Source organism: Antechinus flavipes, chromosome 2, assembly GCF_016432865.1.
Source record: "Antechinus flavipes isolate AdamAnt ecotype Samford, QLD, Australia chromosome 2, AdamAnt_v2, whole genome shotgun sequence".
In the NCBI taxonomy this organism is placed as follows: domain Eukaryota; kingdom Metazoa; phylum Chordata; class Mammalia; order Dasyuromorphia; family Dasyuridae; genus Antechinus; species Antechinus flavipes.
Genome location: NC_067399.1, coordinates 215001745 through 215019853, shown reverse-complemented (window position 1 = coordinate 215019853; position 18109 = coordinate 215001745). Strand labels below are relative to the sequence as shown.

Genomic DNA, 18109 nt, shown 5'->3' with positions numbered 1-18109 from the left:
ATGTTTGCCATGACCTTCTCTGGCTCATTTTACAGATGAGGAAACTGAGGGGAACAGGGTTGAGTGACTTGTGCAGGAGTATTTTTTAAATCAGGTCTTTCTGTCTCTATACCCAGCACTCTGTCCACTGCACCACTGAGCTGCCCAACTTGTTCCTAGTCATTTGTATTTATGAAGGGAGGAAAAGAACAAAAGAAGTATTTGTCCAGGGTTATGAGGCTGGCAAGTATGAATTTATTGGCTATTTGTGTCTTGCCTCTATGTAGAAACCTACTGGTCTGTAACAGACAGTGGAGAAGCTCTAGAGTCCCACTGCTCCTTCCAGCTGGAGGGAGGTAAATAAGCATGTTTGCATAGATTCAGTTACGTGGGAATGCCACAAATTCAAGGGCAGTACAGGAGAAAATTAGCATTTCTCCTGTATTTGGTCTTTTTTTTTTTTTTCTGAGGCATTTGGGGTTAACTGACTTGCCCAGATCACACACTTAAGAAGTGTTAAGTGTCTGAAACTAGACTTGAACTCAGATCCTCCTGACTTCAGGGCTAGTGCTCTATCCACTGTACCACCTGGCTGCCCCCTTGTTTTTGGTCTTTATGTAAGGTCTTTATTTAGATGGGACTATGTTGGAAAGGCTGTTAAAGGGAAACACATTTTTGAACCTTAGGGGGACTTATGAAATGATTCAACCATTCTGGGAAACAAGAAGGCAGCTGGTAGCTCAGTGGATAGAGCTCTAGAACTGGAGTCAAAAGGGCTTGAGTTCAAATTCAGCCTCAGACATTTACCAGCTGTGTGACTCTGGGCAAGTCACTTAATCCTATTTGCCTTGGAAAAAGCTAGTGGCCCAGTGGATGGCATGCTGGTTCTGGCATTAGAAAGACCTGAGTTCACATTCAGCCTACTACCTGTATGGATCTTGAAATGTCATTTAACCTCTGTTTGCCTCAGTTTCTTTAATTGCAAAAGGGTTGTTGGGAAGATCAAATGAAATAGTATTCTACTTTCTAAGCACTTAGTACAGTGCCTGGATACATGGCAGGTATATATAAATGTTTATTCCCTTTAAAAAAAAAAAAGAAAGAAAGAAAGTGACTTCTCTAACGAAAGTTGACTAAAATGTCTTTACCATTTGATTCAGAGTTCCTTCTCTAAGAAATCTCAGAAATACCCAGGAAAGTGAGATATAAAAAGAAAGGTTTTATATATGCCAGAATATTAATAGCAGCACTTTGTGTAACAGCAAAGAATTGTAAATAAAGCAGATGCCTATCAACTGGATAATGACCATATACAGCACAGGTAGCCATGTAGCACAATAGACAAAGTGCTGGATGTGAGTCAAAAAGGTTCCTCTTCCTGAGTTCAAATCTGGTCTCAGACACTTATTGGTTGTGTAACTCTGAGCAAGTCACCCCCATTTGCCTCAGTTTCCTCATCTGTAAAATGAGCTAGAGAAAGAAATGTCAAATTGCTTTAGTACCTTTGCCAAGAAAACTTCAAATGGGGTTATGAAAAGTTAGACGCTACTGAAAAGAAACGATTTTAAACAATAGAAAGCTGTATGTTTCTGCTGATTTTTGCTGCACTTTTTTCCACCTCTTTTTTATTCTTTGTTAAAAGAGATGACTCTATGTGAAGAGAAAATGAAGGTGGGAGAGATATACTGGGAAATGTAGATGCTACAAAAACAAAAGATAATTTCTTTCATAATTAAACTCTTTTGTCACATGAGCTTGACTTCTGGACTTCCTCAAATCTTTTGAAAAATTCAATCAGGAATTTTTTTTTCCTCTCACTGTTCTTAGAAGAGAAAAAAAAATCATATGAAAACAATATGCTTACATACCATAAAGTGAAAAGAAAAAGCCTGACACTATCATAAGCCATAAAAGTTTTTAATGACAAACTCTAATCAGGAACTCCAGAAAGAGTAGAATTAGATTTTTTTTAACCTTTGGGGATTTGATTTTTTAGTTTTTGTTAATTTTATTTTGATGTCTTGCTTTTGCCTGCCTTTCTTCAGAAGCCAGATTTCTGTCCCACAGCTGGCATACCTGCTGAGCTTTCCAAGCCACTGCCAATCACAGTCAATTTATAATTCACTTTCTCTAATAAGAACAAGGCATATATAGTTCAGGCTGTTGGTTTCTGAATGTGTCTCCTCCAAAGTCACTGTACAAGTCACTGAAAGAATGTCTTTTTCATGAAGTGTATATTGTTTTTTGTGGTTTTTTGTGGTTTTTTTAATAACTTTTTATTGACAGAACCCATGCCTGGGTAATTTTTTTACAACATTATCCCTTGTACTCACTTCTGTTCTGACTTTTCCTCTCCCTCCCTTCACCCCCTCCCCCAGATGGCAAGCAGTCCTATACATGTTGAATATGTCACCGTATATCCTAGATACAATATATGTGTGCAGAACCAAAGTTCACTTGTTGCACAGGAAGAATTGGATTCAGAAGGTAAAAAATAACCTGGGAAAAAAAACAAAAATGCAAACAGTTTACATTCATTTCCCAGTGTTCTTTCTTTGAGTGGAGCTGTTTCTGTCCATCCTTGATCAATTGAAACTGAGTTAGATCTCTTTGTTGAAGAAATCCAAAGTGTATATTGTTGCTATAAGGAAGGAAATGCATTTCATCATACAAAGTAATAGTTATAGGCCAAAAAATGGTGATTTCCTCATCAAGAGCAAGCCTTCCCACTGTCGCAATGTCTTTTACATCCCTGACCCCAGGGCTCTGTCCTGCTATTGCTTTAAATGGCCAGAAGAAAGGGCGGGTTTTACCTTCACTGTCAGGGTCATCAGGATCTTTCTTTGTGACTCTGGAGGTGTTGGATCATAGTTTTCATTCCTCATGCTTTCAGGCTGTAGGACGTAGCCAGTCCGACCATTAAGTGCAAATAAAGCATGATTCAGCTGCATATATTTATCTAGAAAGGAAATGAAGGTGATACAAATAAAAACACAAGAAAAGAGCATTCTACTAAGGAATCAAATGAGTCCAAACAGGCCCTGTGGTTGCCCAGTGAAGGTGAGGAATAGGCAGGCCCTGTTTCAATGGTCAGAAGTACTTCGCTTTAAGACATGAGCCTGAGGTCCTAGGATGCAGCCAGGTTCTCTTTTACTTCTACAACAGGGCTTCTTATTCTTTTCTGAGACATGGAATCCTCAGTAGTCAGTCTGGTAAAAGCCTGCAGACTCCTTCTCAGAATAATTTTTCAAATACATAAAATAAAATATTTAAGATGACAAAAGAAACCAATTATATTAAAGAATAGTTATCAAAATATTAGAGGAAAAATCCACAGAGTTTCAGAAATCTATTCATAGATTTCAAGTAAGGAATCTCAGCTCTAGAGTGAAGTATCAATGATATTCACATCAACCAGAAGGGTTTCTCTTCACCTCTGCTCACATGCAAGCAATGAGATGAGCCCAGAGCTTCACTGCCACTGTTCAGCTGCCCTTGCCTGAAATCATGAAACTTGGTCATTTAGAAAAGGAAGCAGCTAAGTCATCTAAAGGGACATGAATGGATGGGGAGGCCATCCCGTAACTATGCTTCTATGCCTCCTCAGCAAGGGCAGCACCTGGACAGGGACTTGGATAACTTTATCCACAGGGTCACTAGGAAAGCGCTACCACTGTCAAGAGCTCAGCTATTCAATCTACCATCTTAAACAGAATAAAGAAAAGGGACTTATTTTGATGGATATGAATAACTACACAGTATTTTAAACCTGGCCTAAATATGTTATCTGGGGCATGCCTTCATCAAGAACTGATCATACTAGATTTACTACATTTCCCTTTTGTGACAGGGTTACCAGACTGGTTGATCAAGAGAATACCGGAAATATAATTTACCAAGGTCTTAGCAAAACACTTAAAGTCTCTCATACAATTCATGTGGACAGAAGGGAGAGATATTAGCTAGATGATAATACACTTGGGTAGATTCAGAACTGGCTGAATGGCTGGGACGAAGGAATATTTATTAATGGGTCTATATCAGCTTAAGGAAAATTTTCCAGTGGAATGACCAAGAATTTTGTACTTGGCTCTATCCTATCTTACATGCTTTCAAATGACTTGGATGTATAACTGGCATCGTTATAGAATTTGGAAATGATTTAAAGCAGGGAGGAGTAGTTAACATTTGTTAATTAAGAGAATGAGAAACCAAAAAGATCACTGAAGGCCAAAATAATGACCCATTTTTAATAGGATAAAATTTAATTGGATTGCAAGTATAATAAGTCAAGTACAAAATAGAAGGCAAAAAAATTAATCTGATCTTGGATTGCATTAAGAAAGGCAGAATCTGCAGGATGAGGATGGCTATAGTACCATATAATGTATTTTGCCCTAGACAAACTATATGTAGGTAATTTTCGAGCAGACATTGATAACATGGGGAGCATAAAGTAGAAGAAAACAATCAGTATAGTGAAGGATCTCAAGTTCATGCCATAGAAAGGAACTAGAGAAATTTTACCTGGATGAGCCATTATATGTATGGGACATTCAATCCATTCTCCTTAACTCCAGAGGGAAGAATTTGGAGTAACAGGAGGGAATTGTAAAGAAAGAACTTTAGGTTTGATATAAGGAAATACTCTGTATTGAATATCCCAAATACTCTGTAACAATTTGAATATCCCAAAGTGCAAAAAGGAGCTTTGAGAGGTATCAGAATCCCTGTTAGTGTAAGCAAGGGAATTATTCCTTGTGCATAAAAAGAATTAGATTATATTTAAACTTACCTAGCACCGGGTTCTGTACATAGGAGACAATTAATGTTTGAGTGAATGAATGGATGAGACAAGGGAATTAGTCTGGATGGCCTTGAAGACCCTTTCCCATTTGAAAGTCTTAGGATTCTATGTCCATACTTCTAGTATCACTGCCTTTTACCAGCAAGCTTATGAATTCTATATACCTTCCCATATCATTCTGTTCTCTCCAGTCACTTAAATTCTCCCCATCTCCAATGCCTTTCTTATACCATTATTCCAAAAAAGCTGAAAAGGAGGAAAAGAACATCTAAGGGATTGGTTGCTAACCTCAACATGTGAGATTGGCCAAAAAATAATTTAATAAACAAACATTTAATCTTATCTTCCATTGGTCATTAAACCTAGTTCAGTGACTATTTCATTCTAAACCACAATGCTGCACCTGTTTTGTCTGAATTCAGCAGCGACACACTTTTCACAGAATACTTAGAAGGCCACAGTCAGATTGAAAAGACAGCACCATCCTTGGAGACTCCTCACCTGCAGTCTGGAAATTCAGGGCAACCATCTGGGAGCCACAAAGCCAAAGTCGAAAAGGATCATAATTTGATGAGTCTACCCTTTGACCTTTGGGGTAGACCCGAGTCAGTCCCTTTTGATTGTACTTCAAAAGATCAATTGGCTTCTGCCTAACAATGCTGTCGGCTTTGGTCTCCACAAAAGAGCGAATTTCTCTGAAATCAGGATTTTCTATAAAGATATATAGGAAAGGAAAGGAAATTATCATTTTAATTTCAAGACTTAACAGTCACAATCACAGCTCAGTTCTAACTCACTGTGCAAGAACTGGACACTGGGTCTAAAGGTAAACTCTTGCAATCTGACAAGATTATTATCTTGAGCATACCAGTGCTCCCCATTTTGTAACTATAGACATTAATTACCAAACCCAAAAATGACTGTCCTGACCTCTCAAGCCATCAAACCTGGGTAAGCATTTTGAAAAATCAAATGCTTGCCACAAAGGTATAATACTTTCAGAGAAATGGAACAGGGAAGGCAGGAAGAGCGGGGAAAGGCAGGGCTTAATATAATATACCTTGCTATTACATAGATCTTGGTATAAAAGTTTTTGGTGAGCCATCCCAGATCCTCCCAGTGTGTTACTGGATATATTAGGGACCTTATGGGAACACTATTTCCCTGTAGCCTAGCCACATGTCATTGCCCAAACAGACTGTCCCCACAATTAGAGAAACTCAGTCAACTTAATTCTACATGTGAAATATAGAAGGAAAAACTTGCTACAGAAAACTCTCATGACTTCTATTGCTGCCTCTCCTACCTGTTTGTTGAAAGATCACTTTGCTTCATTGAATTATATCCCTTCCTGGAATGAGAGTAGCCTTGAAATAATCTTGATAAGTTATAAGAGATAGCATGGAGCAGCAGAAAGCACTAAGTTCAAATTTAGCTCCACTACTTGCTAGCTGTGTATTCTCACTTCTGGGTGCCTTCATTTCTTCACCAATAAAAGAAGGATAAATAATAACAGTACTGCTTATACCACGGGCTTATTTTTAGGATCAAAAGAAATTATGCATGGGGAAGAGCTTGGTAATTTTGAAGCTTAGTATAAATAGGGAGTTTTTAGTATAATTTCTATACTCTCTTAAGATAGCATGGAGCAGCAGAAAGCACTAAGTTCAAATTTAGCTCCACTACTTGCTAGCTGTGTATTCTCACTTCTGGGTGCCTTCATTTCTTCACCAATAAAAGAAGGATAAATAATAACAGTACTGCTTATACCACGGGCTTATTTTTAGAATCAAAAGAAATTATGCATGGGGAAGAGCTTGGTAATTTTGAAGCTTAGTATAAATAGGGAGTTTTTAGTATAATTTCTATACTCTCTTAAAGTTACCTCTAGAATTCCAGTTTATCACAGAAAACCTGGTTGCAACTAGAACAGGCTCAAAGAACAAGTGACATAATCCTGAGCTTCATGTACAGTGATAATAATCACTCACATTTTATATAGCACTTTGAGGTTTAATAAAGTGCTTTCCTAGTAGGCACCCAACAGATGCTTGATGAATAAATGAACTGGCTACTCTGGTGTACAGACTGCCTCTGATTTGGTTTCATTGACCATCTGCCAGGAGCCACCTGCTCTGAGAGAGAATAGTCATGTTCTCACCCACCCCTTCCCCCTTCCGCACTATCAGACCTGTTTCATCTTGCTGGACCCTGAAAGGAAGTTGATGATAATAATGGCTACTATTTATACAGCATTTTTAGTTGCAAAGCATTTTGTAGACATGATCTCATTTGATCTTTCTAGTAATCCTGTGAAGTGAATAATGTAAGGATTATTACTCCCATTTTATAATTAAGAAAAAGTTTTACTAAGATTCATTCAGGCTGATTTCAGAAAAGCCTAGAAAGACCTACATGAACTGATCCTGAGTGAAATGAGCAGAACCAGAACACTGTACATAGTAACCACAAGATTGTGTGATGATCAAGTGTGATGAATTTGGCTCTTTTCAACAATGTGGTGATTCAAGACAATTCCAATGGACTTGGGATGGAAAATGCCAATTGCATCCAGAAAGAGAACTATGGAGTCTGAATGTGGATTGAAGCATACTATTTTCACCTTTGTTTATTTGTCTGTTTGGGACTTTTTCCCTCCTCTTTTTTTTTTCCTTTTGGTCTGATTTTTCTTGCACAATATTACACCATCTTCCATGTGACCCAATATAAAAAGAAGCTATATATGTGGGAAGAACTGTCATTCTGCCTAGAGCACTGTTTCCATCAAGAACACAGAAATTCAGAATGTTATAATATTGTTCTTCACCAGACTTAAAATACCCAGCAGTGAACCAAGATTTAAAAATGAAGTAATTACCTAAATTATCCTTGGTTTTACTTGTTGGCTTACAGTAAACAACCAAATCAGATAGTTCTATGGCAATCGATTGGTTCTTCTCCCAGTATTTCATGTTGTTCTCCTGTTTGGAATAAATACATCCCAGTAACCAATTTTTGTGATCATCACAGATTTTACCAGGCATTTCTTCTCACACTGTTATTATTGTGCCACAGTTCTCTTTTAATGTCCTGACCCAGTTTCCCTAATTGTTCTATTCAATTAATCTACCTTAGGTTATAACTGTTCCCTCTTAATGTTTGATGGGATAAAGGTCTTTATCCATTTTAGACATCATTAGAATATCAGGAGCCTCTCCCGTACCTCCCATTACGTCATCCTAGGTGCCTCCCCCCATTAGGTCATCCCCATCCAGGTACCTCCTTCATTATGTCAGTGTTCTTGTTACCCTATAAAAGAATCTTGTATCTGACATTTGTGGCTGGATTCTTGGAGGCAAAAGTCTCATTCAGCCCTGGGACCAAACATGGATCCATTGGTTCTAGTATTTCTCTTCATTTAATAAACAAATTGTTCTCTAATCTCTATTTTGCTCAGTTTCTCTGACATTACATTATATCTCAATGACAGTGTTAAGGCAGTCAAATTTTTCATTTTAAAATTTTACTTTTTAAAAAAATTTTCCATCTCTTCCCTCCACATAATGGAGGGAACTCTTTTTTAAGGCCCTGGTTAATTTCTTTCAGGTCCCACACCTACCATCTCAGACTAATGGGATTTATTCTCAGGACAGTCTTCTTTCATCATGAAATTGTATATGGAGAGGACAAAATTACATGAGAATATAACTCACTTCTGTGCAAGGGATAATGTTGTTAAAAAAAAAAATTACCCAGGCATGGGTTCTATCAATAAAAAGTTATAAAAAATAATAATAATAATAATAAAAATAAAGCAAAAAATAAATAAATAAAAGATGAAAACCTTTCTTGAGTAAAAAAAAAAAAAAAAGAATATAACTCACTTCTGAGTAAAAATATCTTTTAAATGAGCACTCCCTTCACCTGTGCCCCCCATGCCTCAACCTGTGGTTAATTACTACATTCAGAACTCACTTATATACAAACTAATGAAGCTTTACCTCATTCTTGTTAATAGGAAGAAATTATTACTCCCAAGAAAAAACTCCAATTGCTTCTACAAATACTCTAAGCACAGCTCCAACCTTTCGGCAAAAGCCCCTCCCATCCCAGTTGCCCTAGGAAGGAAATTCATTTTATCTCTTACTATCTAGACATCCCCATCGGAGTCATCACCTCCATTCCTTCCCCACCAAAAACAAAAAACAACAACAACAAAAAAAAAAACTGGACTCTGCCCTTAAAATCACTAAAGACTTCCATAGCCTTTGGCCTATTTTTTATTCAAATTTAGACCTCTATAAGTCTTCATCGGTTCAAATCTGGACTACTCCAATAGTCTGCAGATTGGTCTTCCTACCTTAAACTTCTGTCCCATTCCAGTCGGACCTCTATTCATCTGCCAAAGTGATCTTAGCCTATAGCATAGAGCTGGCCATGACAATCTCTGTTCAATAATCCCTAGTAGCCTAAATCCTACGAGTAAATACAAAATCCTCCACTTAGCTTTTATAGCCCTTCTTGCCTTCCTAATACTCTTATATTTTACTCCCTTCTACATACTTTAAACTTTAGCATCATTAACCTTATTGTTTTTCCTCACAGTGACACTCTACCTCCTGACTGTGACAGCTGTGCCTCACACCTAGAATTTTCTCATTCCCCATATCCACCTCCTTGATATCTCTAGCTTCCTTTAAAATTCAGTTCAAATTCCACCTTCTCTGAGAAACCTTTCTAGGTTCTAAACCCTGCCCACTGCAAATGTCTTCCCTCTGAGATGACCTTTTAATCCTGTAAACATTTTGTATGTACATAAACAGGTGGTAGTCCCCTTTTTAGGATGTAAGCTCCTGGAGGGCAGAGACTGCTTTTGCTTAAACACCTAATAGAATGTTTGTTGACTGACTTACTGGACATCTCTTCCCAAATGTTGTCATCCTCCATTAGAATGTAAGCTCCTTGAAGTTAGGAACTGTCCCGCTTTCTTTTGTTTTTATTCCCAACACTTATCACAATGCCAAGCACAGAGAAAGTACTTAATAAATCCTTTATTCTAATCTAATATATTCAAGTTTAGGAAACTCACAGTTTTCAAGACTCTCCTTGCCTAGCCTTCTGTCCCACTTTGGAGACCAGTGAATTCTCTCAAGTGTCTCTGAATACATATTTGGATATAATTGGAATCATTTCAAATTAGTAAAATTATAGAAGATTGAGGGTTCCCTGATACCGAGCACAAGATTACTTCAATTCCAGAGTTCTGAGAAGCAATAGAATCAAAGTCAACTAGTATGCATATTAAGTCTGGCACAAACATGTGAGCCTCTGGGGAAGTGGGGCAGAAGGGACACCAGGCTGACCAGGTTAGACTTTTTGTACTGTGGGATCTGCCTGGGTGAGACAGAGAGACTTTGCCTCAAAAAACAAAGAAACAAAAAACAAGCCAGAAACTGTTCTTTCAGGGAGATATAAAATTGAAATGGAAACACTGTAGGAAACCCTGTTGCAAGGTAGCCTGGGGAGTAGTGGAAAGAGTTCCTTGACTAGGAACAAAGAAATCTGGGTTCTATACTTCAGTTCTGCCAGCAGTTATTATATGATATTAGAAAATCCCTTTCCCTTCTGAAGCCTCAGTTTCTTAGTGGGTGAAAATAAGGGAATTAGATGTCATGATTGTGAGGTCATTTCTAGCTCTATTTCTTTAGGTATATGTAGTTTATTCAGATCTAGGATAAGAAGCCAGCCTTTTTTCCCCAAACATCTTCCCCTTTCTCCTGACAACCTTAAGTCCTGAGCAGCTTTGGTCTCAGTGGATATATAGTCAACACTGGTGACTCATTTTTTGCTTTCAAGCATAAAAGCATGAGGTTTTTTTTTTTTAAAACATTCACATAAATGTGAAATCCAATTAAGGGGCAGTTTAGATCAAAGAGAGAACATGCCTAGCTTAAGTGGTTAGGATGATTTCAGGTTATTAAGCAGTAGGGGGAAAAAGAACTTTCCAAAGAAATTACCCTTTATCCCATCAACAGAGCTGCAGAAAGCCAGAGGAGAGTACAAATAAATGTTTTAAAATTGTCTAAGCTTTTCTGCATCTTACATTTGGCCCCATTTTTAGAGCAAGGCCTTGGGCACAATGAAAATGTTTTTAAGTGTCTACTACCTTTACCTGATTCCCTGTGAAGTTCCATATTCTAGTATCATACTTAGTTCCTGCAGAAATGGATTTGATTGTCGCAGAGTCTATGAGTCTGGGAAAGGAACAGCTCAGCCTATTTTCCTATGACTATGGCTAATAACTATTAAAACACAGAGAGAAAAAGAATGAGGAAGCCCTTGAGAATGATCATTAGAGAACACTATTGAAAAGATCTCTGAAGTACCGAAGACCGTTAGGACACAGCACAGCTATCCTAGGACAAAAAGAGAAAGGGTACATCTCTGGATTTCAAGACAGAGAAACTAGGTTCAACTCTATTTGAAACAAGGGCAGTTCTCCCACTCAGTGGCTGTGTGATCTTGGGTAATTCACTTAATTTCTCTAGGGGTCAGTTTTCTCATCTGTTAAATAAAAAGGATGAACATATATGATCTATGGTCCATTCCAAAACTATATTTATGATCCAATGAGCCATGAAGATGAGCAGATTTGCAATGCACAATCCTGTTAGATCATGCCTGATATCATTCCTCAACTTGTGAAGCAAGAGATCCGTGTAAGAAAGGCTTGCATCTCTAAGGAGACTATCAAAGTGTTACAACCAGAGAGTTCTGAATAAGGAAAATTTCTCTCTAGAGTGGCTTATGGCCATGATTCTTAAAGGATGCTTGCTTGGGTTGTCCATAGACAAGCCAGAATGGAAGCACAGAGCATGCTGGTTTTTAAGGTGATGTCCCATTTAACACAGAGGTAGAAGATGGATGGTATACAGGAAAATGGTTGGAGTGGAAAGGACAGTGGATTTGAAGTCAAAGGACCTAGAATTAAATCCCATCTCTGCTATTCAGTGTCTGCATGATTTTTGTTGGACAAGTCACTTAACTTCTTCATGTCTCAGTGTCCTCATCTGTAAAGTAAGGAGATTGGACTAGATAGCCTAGTCTAAAGTTCTTTATAACCTTAAATCTATAATCCTATGATTGCTTTATTGCTAGAAACTCTCCCACTGAAACCTGAAAACAATAAGTGATCCTTTGAAAGGCTCAAGGCCATCTAAGGTAAAGTTCTGTCTAGGATTAGGGCATCAATAAACTTATTATAAAATACAATTTAATGATAAGAAAAATCCTCAGTGATGAAATAGGGCCTTTATAAGTTCCCTCAAAGACCTGTTTAACTGTACCTAAAAAATTACTTATCCTTCTGCTATTCCAAATATACTTAATGGTAAACATTTCTGAAAATGGTCATTTTTTAAAAATCCCTTTCCATTTATGTGTCAGGGAGAAGAAATGTCAGTCACCTAAAAATCCACCTTCCCCTCCCTCCCACCCTCCTTAATATGAGACAATGATTTTAATATTCTCCAAATCTCTCTCAATATATCATCAATCAATTCAACATTCATGATTTCTTAATCATGTTTAATCTTAATCATAGCTTAAAGATTTCTTCAATGGTAGGGCCCATCTAATCATCATGCTCTATCAAAATGCATGGAATTTATTAAGCCAAAAAATTAAGATGGTTGCTCGTCTTAATAGAGACTAGATGGAATCATGGACTACCTAGCTAATCATGTTGGACAGACCTCCCTACCCCTGCCCTCTGACTCTCATGAAGGCAGTGAGATTCTGGAAAAGCCTGTCCACCAAATAGTCTAGTGCTCACCAGTGTCTGCAGTTGCCCTTCACATGGCTCTGAATCAAAGCTAGCAAGTTTCCCTCTGAATGTAAGAGGAATAGAAAGTATTTAGGGCATAATTCCATTACTCACAAGCCTTAGTTGTCATACTAGACCCCCACAAACAGAACCCAAATGGCAAAGCTCAGTACCACTGTTGCATTCTTCCAGGTGATTTCCCTGATGCTCTGGTACCACTCAAAGAGCTCTTCCACTTTGTCAGTCGCAAACTCTATAGGAGGATCATTGGGTTTCTTGGGTTCCAGGATGAAGACAAATGGTTTCTGGTTTTTTCCATGTGGTACTTTCACTTGGAGAGAACAAAAATAACAGTATTTCAAAAAGCCAGGTACACCCATTCTATCTGAGCCCTGCTTTAATCCCCAAGTCACCTTTCCAAGGGACAGCACTCCTTATTGGATATGATTACTCAAGAACATGGATACCACTGATTGTTGTCCACCCAAAGAAGGACATGTATGAAAATATGCTTGTATTTGAATTGAGTGGAGAAGTCAATAAAAGATACAATCCTATAATAGAAGTAGTGTGTTTCCCCCATCACCCTTAGAATGTGTTGCTCATTCACCAGCTCATAGTGGTAGACAGATAGCAGTCTGTCACACTTTTACTACCACAGGTCATTACTTTTTAAAACTTAAATATTTAAAAGGCCGACTCTCCTGGCCTTTAGATCAAAACATATTCCAGAACCCTTTTTTCTCTGTCCAGTCTTAATGCTGTGAAGGACAAATTTCTGATCTGCACTAAAAGCTACATGTAGTAAAATTACCTGCATGCACACATGTACATATTATGCACATATATACATATGCAAGCATATATTTTATTTATGAAATTCATAGTACAGTTTGGATTGAGAAATACAGCCCTAAGTTCATTACAAAGTACTTTACACTTAATGTGAAAATATGTATTAACAACAACCAAAAAAAAAAAAAAAAAAAAAAAAAAAAAAAGCCCTTTCCTTTCTAAGCTGAGGTAAATTGGCTTGCCTCAAACCTTGGGTAAGGATGACTATCCATAAGAGAATATCTATTAAGGGAACAGCAGCAGTAGGAAGAGCAACAGATCAAGAATCACAGATTTTTAAGGGGAAGGTAATAGAAGTATAATCCAGGTCTGGTGACTCCTAATGCAGTGCTCATTCTCTATATCCACTGGTCACTCTTTTCACATGCTATTATACCCACAAATCATATATGTCCCTTCATACCAGTTCCCCAACTTCCTTTGGTCACTTTCCAGAAAATCCTAGGAAGGCAGAATAAACCATGGAATTTAGAAATCACAAAAATTGTCAGGCTGCTCTCCAGAACAAACCTAAGGATGTATGGGAATTAATAATGAAATTAGGACTATGATGATTACCTACCAACATTATAGGTGTTAAGATCCAAGATTCCTCTGCACAGAGATCCTAAAGGGTTATCTTCAATAATCTGTAGAAAAACAAGAGTAGTTTCAAAAAACCTGGAGAATAATTCACATTATTCTTAACTAGAATGCTAAAAACACAGCCAGATTCAAAATCATACCACTGAACTGAGACATTGCCCATGGCCTTGTTTAAAATTCATCCTCATTACAGGATAAATATGTCCATAGGGAGATGGAAAAGGAATGAGGCACAGAGCTTGTAGTGACCTTGTTGCTAGCAGAGACCTGAAACATTCATAATAGGTCATTTTTCAGTCTGCAAAAATTTGCCGTATGAACACTTAAAGAAATTTGGGGCCATTTCTTCCAATCTGCTCTTTCCAACTTTTCTGTCATTCTTTGTGACTGTAGAATGGGGCGTATTGATTAATGTATAAGAAATGGATTCCCAATTTCCAAAGAATTAAAGCATAAGAGGCTATACTAAGAAAAATATGCAGCCTTATGGGGCACAAGGATCATCATTATAAATATAAATGACTATTGATATGATCATAGATTTAGAGCTAATAAGAATTTTACAAGTTATTTCCTATCCAACTCCTTTTTTATCAGAATAGGAAAATTGAACCCTGGAGAGGCTAAGTAATGTCCAAAGTCATTAGGGTAGCAAGTAATAGAATAAGGGTAAAAACCCAGATGTGTTACCTCCAAACACCTTTCTTTGTAGTATTTACATTGTATAGTAAAAAGCTCTGGTGAGGGGGACCTTCTAGTCAACAGGATGCTAAACCATGCTCAGACCTTCACCTCTCAATTCTACTTGCTACTTTAATTATTTCAGGGTATACTTAATGTTCCTACCAGGGTCATTTTCCATCTAAAGAAAATTACCTTGTCCACTCAAAATATTCCAAGACAACATGATTAAAACAAAATTGGTTTGGTGGAATGACTCCAGAATAATCCAGACCCTTTATCACCTCTTAGGCCCTTGTAATAGCCTTTTAAATGGTTTCTCTGCTTCAAATCTCTCCTCTCTCTAATGCATCCTCCATACAGCTCCAAAAATGATATTCCTAATGCATAGATCTAGTTATGTCACTCCTGTGCTCAAATAGTTTCTTTGGCTCCTTATTACTGCTAGGTTAAAATTCAAACTCCTTTGTTGACCTTTAAAGTCTTTCACATTCTGGATCTAACTTGTCTTTGCAGATGGACTACATATTGCAACTTTTCATGCACTTATATTCCAGTCAAAATGTCTACTTGGAATTCCCCATATACAACATTTCATCTCTTGCCTCCATGACTTTGTATAGGCTATCCTCCATGTCTAGAAACTTTGTTTCATCATTTCTGACCTATCTGCCTTCAGAGCAGAGCTTAAGTGCCACATGCAATAAGAGACCTCCAAAAGTGAACAATCCCTTACTCCTCAAATTACTTTGTATTTATTTCACGTATATTTTGTTTTCACAATCTGTCTTTATGCTATATCCCCAGAGTGGAATGAAAGCTCCTCGGGGAAAGGATTGTTTCATTGTATCTCTAAAGTCTAGCATAAAACTTGGCACTTAATAAATGTTTGGTGACCCAATGAAATAATGAATTCATTGAACTATATTTTGATTATGTTAAATCTCTGCCAAGACAACATGGCAGCTCAAGTTAAACCCATCTATTTATGCAGTTCATAAAAGGGGACAGACAACTTCCTTATGACCATTATCTAGGCTCACCTGTTTTTCCAGCTCTTCAAAATCAACTGTTGATATGTCTTCCACATAATTAGATGGAAAATATTGCTGAATCCTTCCTCCATAATCACCCTTCCACCTAAATAAAGCACAGGACTATTAAGCCTTTGTGAGAAGGGTATTAATGATCCCTGCACATCCATTTACTTCTCCAGCTGTTGTGCTGGTTCCCTGGTGAGATAAAAGCTGCAGCTGGTTACCCGGTCAAAGGCAGGCAGAGCTCGCTAGGGATGATGATTTCCAAAGGGAAATGTGGCTGCAAGGACTGAAGATCACTCTTTTTTTCTCTCTCTCTCCTCCTGCCCTATTGCTTTAACTGGTTGCAGAGAAACCCCTAAAATACTTCAGAATAGAAGGCCAAAGGTCTGAGCTATTATGCATAAATTGAGATGGATGGCAAGGCTAGCAGAACAGCCAGTCCTACCCAAGCTATTGGGCAGGACAGAAATGTGGGGATGCTTCAGGTGATTTCATCTTTTCTCTAAAAATGTTCTATAACTCTTCAGATTTTCCTGAAGGGTTTTGTAATTAGTTCTTCTTTAACCCATCACACTCAATCAGGTATTAGACATATATATCCTACACTTTTCACTAGATTGTTAGCTTCTCTGAGGAGAAGTACTGTGTGTTTTTCTCCATCTGTATCTCCAGTATGTACCACGGAGCATTGCACATAGTAGGCACTTAACAATTATTGATTAAAATGGTCCCTTCCCAATGGTTAAAAAAAAAAAAAAAACAAAGTCCTTGGGATACTACCCACCCCAGTATCGTGTTCTTTGCCCTCTCGTAAGAGGCTCACTATTGAATGAATGAACCCTTAGAACTTCATTTAACACACTATGAATGTCATGAACTGTTACTGCACATATAAAGTGAAGAATTAGGAGAAATACAGAAGACTACATGAACTGATACAGAAAGAAGGAGAATGAAGAAAACAATATATCTGATGAACATAACAGTATAGATATTAAGAACAACAAAACTACATGCTGTGTGGTTAGAATGATCAAGCCTGAATTCACAGAACTGAGAAAATATACCTCTTTCCCCTCTTTGCAAGATGGGGGAATTAGGTATGAAACAATAAATAGGTGTGTGTGTATACACATACTTACACAAATTACATAAGTACACAAATATATACACATATACAAATATTCACTTGTATACATGTGCATACACATACAAACACTATTCCATACCTAGTTCTCCCATTCTGCAAAGAAGGGAAGGAGGTATATTTTCTCAATTCTGTGAGGCAGGTTTGATTATTCTAACTACACAAGATGCAGTTTTGTTTTTCTTGTTGTGGTCATCAGCTATATTATTTTCCTGATTCTGCATTTTTTCCTGTGTCAGTTCATGTAAGTCTTCTATACTTCTTCTAATACTTCATTCCTTACATGAAGTAATCCTCCATTACATTCATACATAAAACCATACACAGTATATATAATATATATATATATATATATTTGTATATGTGTATATCTATATAGTGTATAATAATCATATCAAATATGATAGTGATTTGTTTTGCTGAACTGATTTTTTTCCCTTTTCAAATCCTGGTTACAAGTAATAGCTTGTTGGGAGAAGAAAAGGATATATTTAGATATTAGTTTATTAACAAAATATAAGAATAAAAATATGATTTTTAAGGAAAGGGGAAAAGCTATAATAGAGAGGCCCCTAGTCATCCTCAAAGCCCAAATGTTTGAAAGACAGGCTAAAAGATTTTCATATTTTCCCTTTCCCCCATTTTCAAAGAGGCTCACTCGGCATGGAAGCTTCCAGCACCTTTTGGCCTACAAAGCTACCAGGACTAATCTGCACTATCTGAGAGGCCAAAAGGCAATGTTCAGCCAAAGCTGGTGAATCACCCTTGAGCTAGAATCTATGTAACAGAACAAACCCTACTTTGCTAACTCCCCAGGGGCACTCTTGAGAGGAAAAGTACAGGGCTCCAGCCCTGACCTTGACATGGTTTTGCTCCCAGCAAAGCTCTGAAGCAAAGAGAGTCTTGTGGGGCACATTCTTACCAGCCACCAGGCTCCTTGGAGACATTATGGATGAGGGCCCCCCGACAGAAGCTGAGCTCATCCCCACGCTTGGCTTTGTAGTCATATAAAGCCTTCACGGTTCTCTGAGGCTTTTAATAAAAAGAAAAAGAAATCAGTGAGATGGGAGAGGAGAGACAGGGAGAGATGAGGGGAACAGGCAGAGGCTGGTTAGATCCCAATCGATAAGTCCAGCTTCTTGAGCCATTTGGCTTCCTTCTCATTTAGACTGAGAAGGCTTTACTTCAAG

General features: G+C 37.7%; 1 protein-coding gene across 1 annotated transcript in view; it reads right to left on the bottom strand.

Moving 5' to 3' along the window:
- PLCG2 (phospholipase C gamma 2) overlaps positions 1–18109 on the bottom strand; it is a 157005-nt gene that overhangs the window by 15759 nt on the left and 123137 nt on the right. Inside the window, exons 22-28 of the mRNA XM_051976179.1 lie at positions 17842–17951; positions 15776–15872; positions 14029–14095; positions 12785–12942; positions 7665–7767; positions 5288–5497; positions 2793–2938 (exon numbers count right to left, since the gene is read on the bottom strand). Of these exons, the coding sequence (XP_051832139.1) occupies positions 2793–2938; positions 5288–5497; positions 7665–7767; positions 12785–12942; positions 14029–14095; positions 15776–15872; positions 17842–17951 (891 nt within the window). The remainder of the gene's footprint in view (positions 1–2792; positions 2939–5287; positions 5498–7664; positions 7768–12784; positions 12943–14028; positions 14096–15775; positions 15873–17841; positions 17952–18109) is intronic.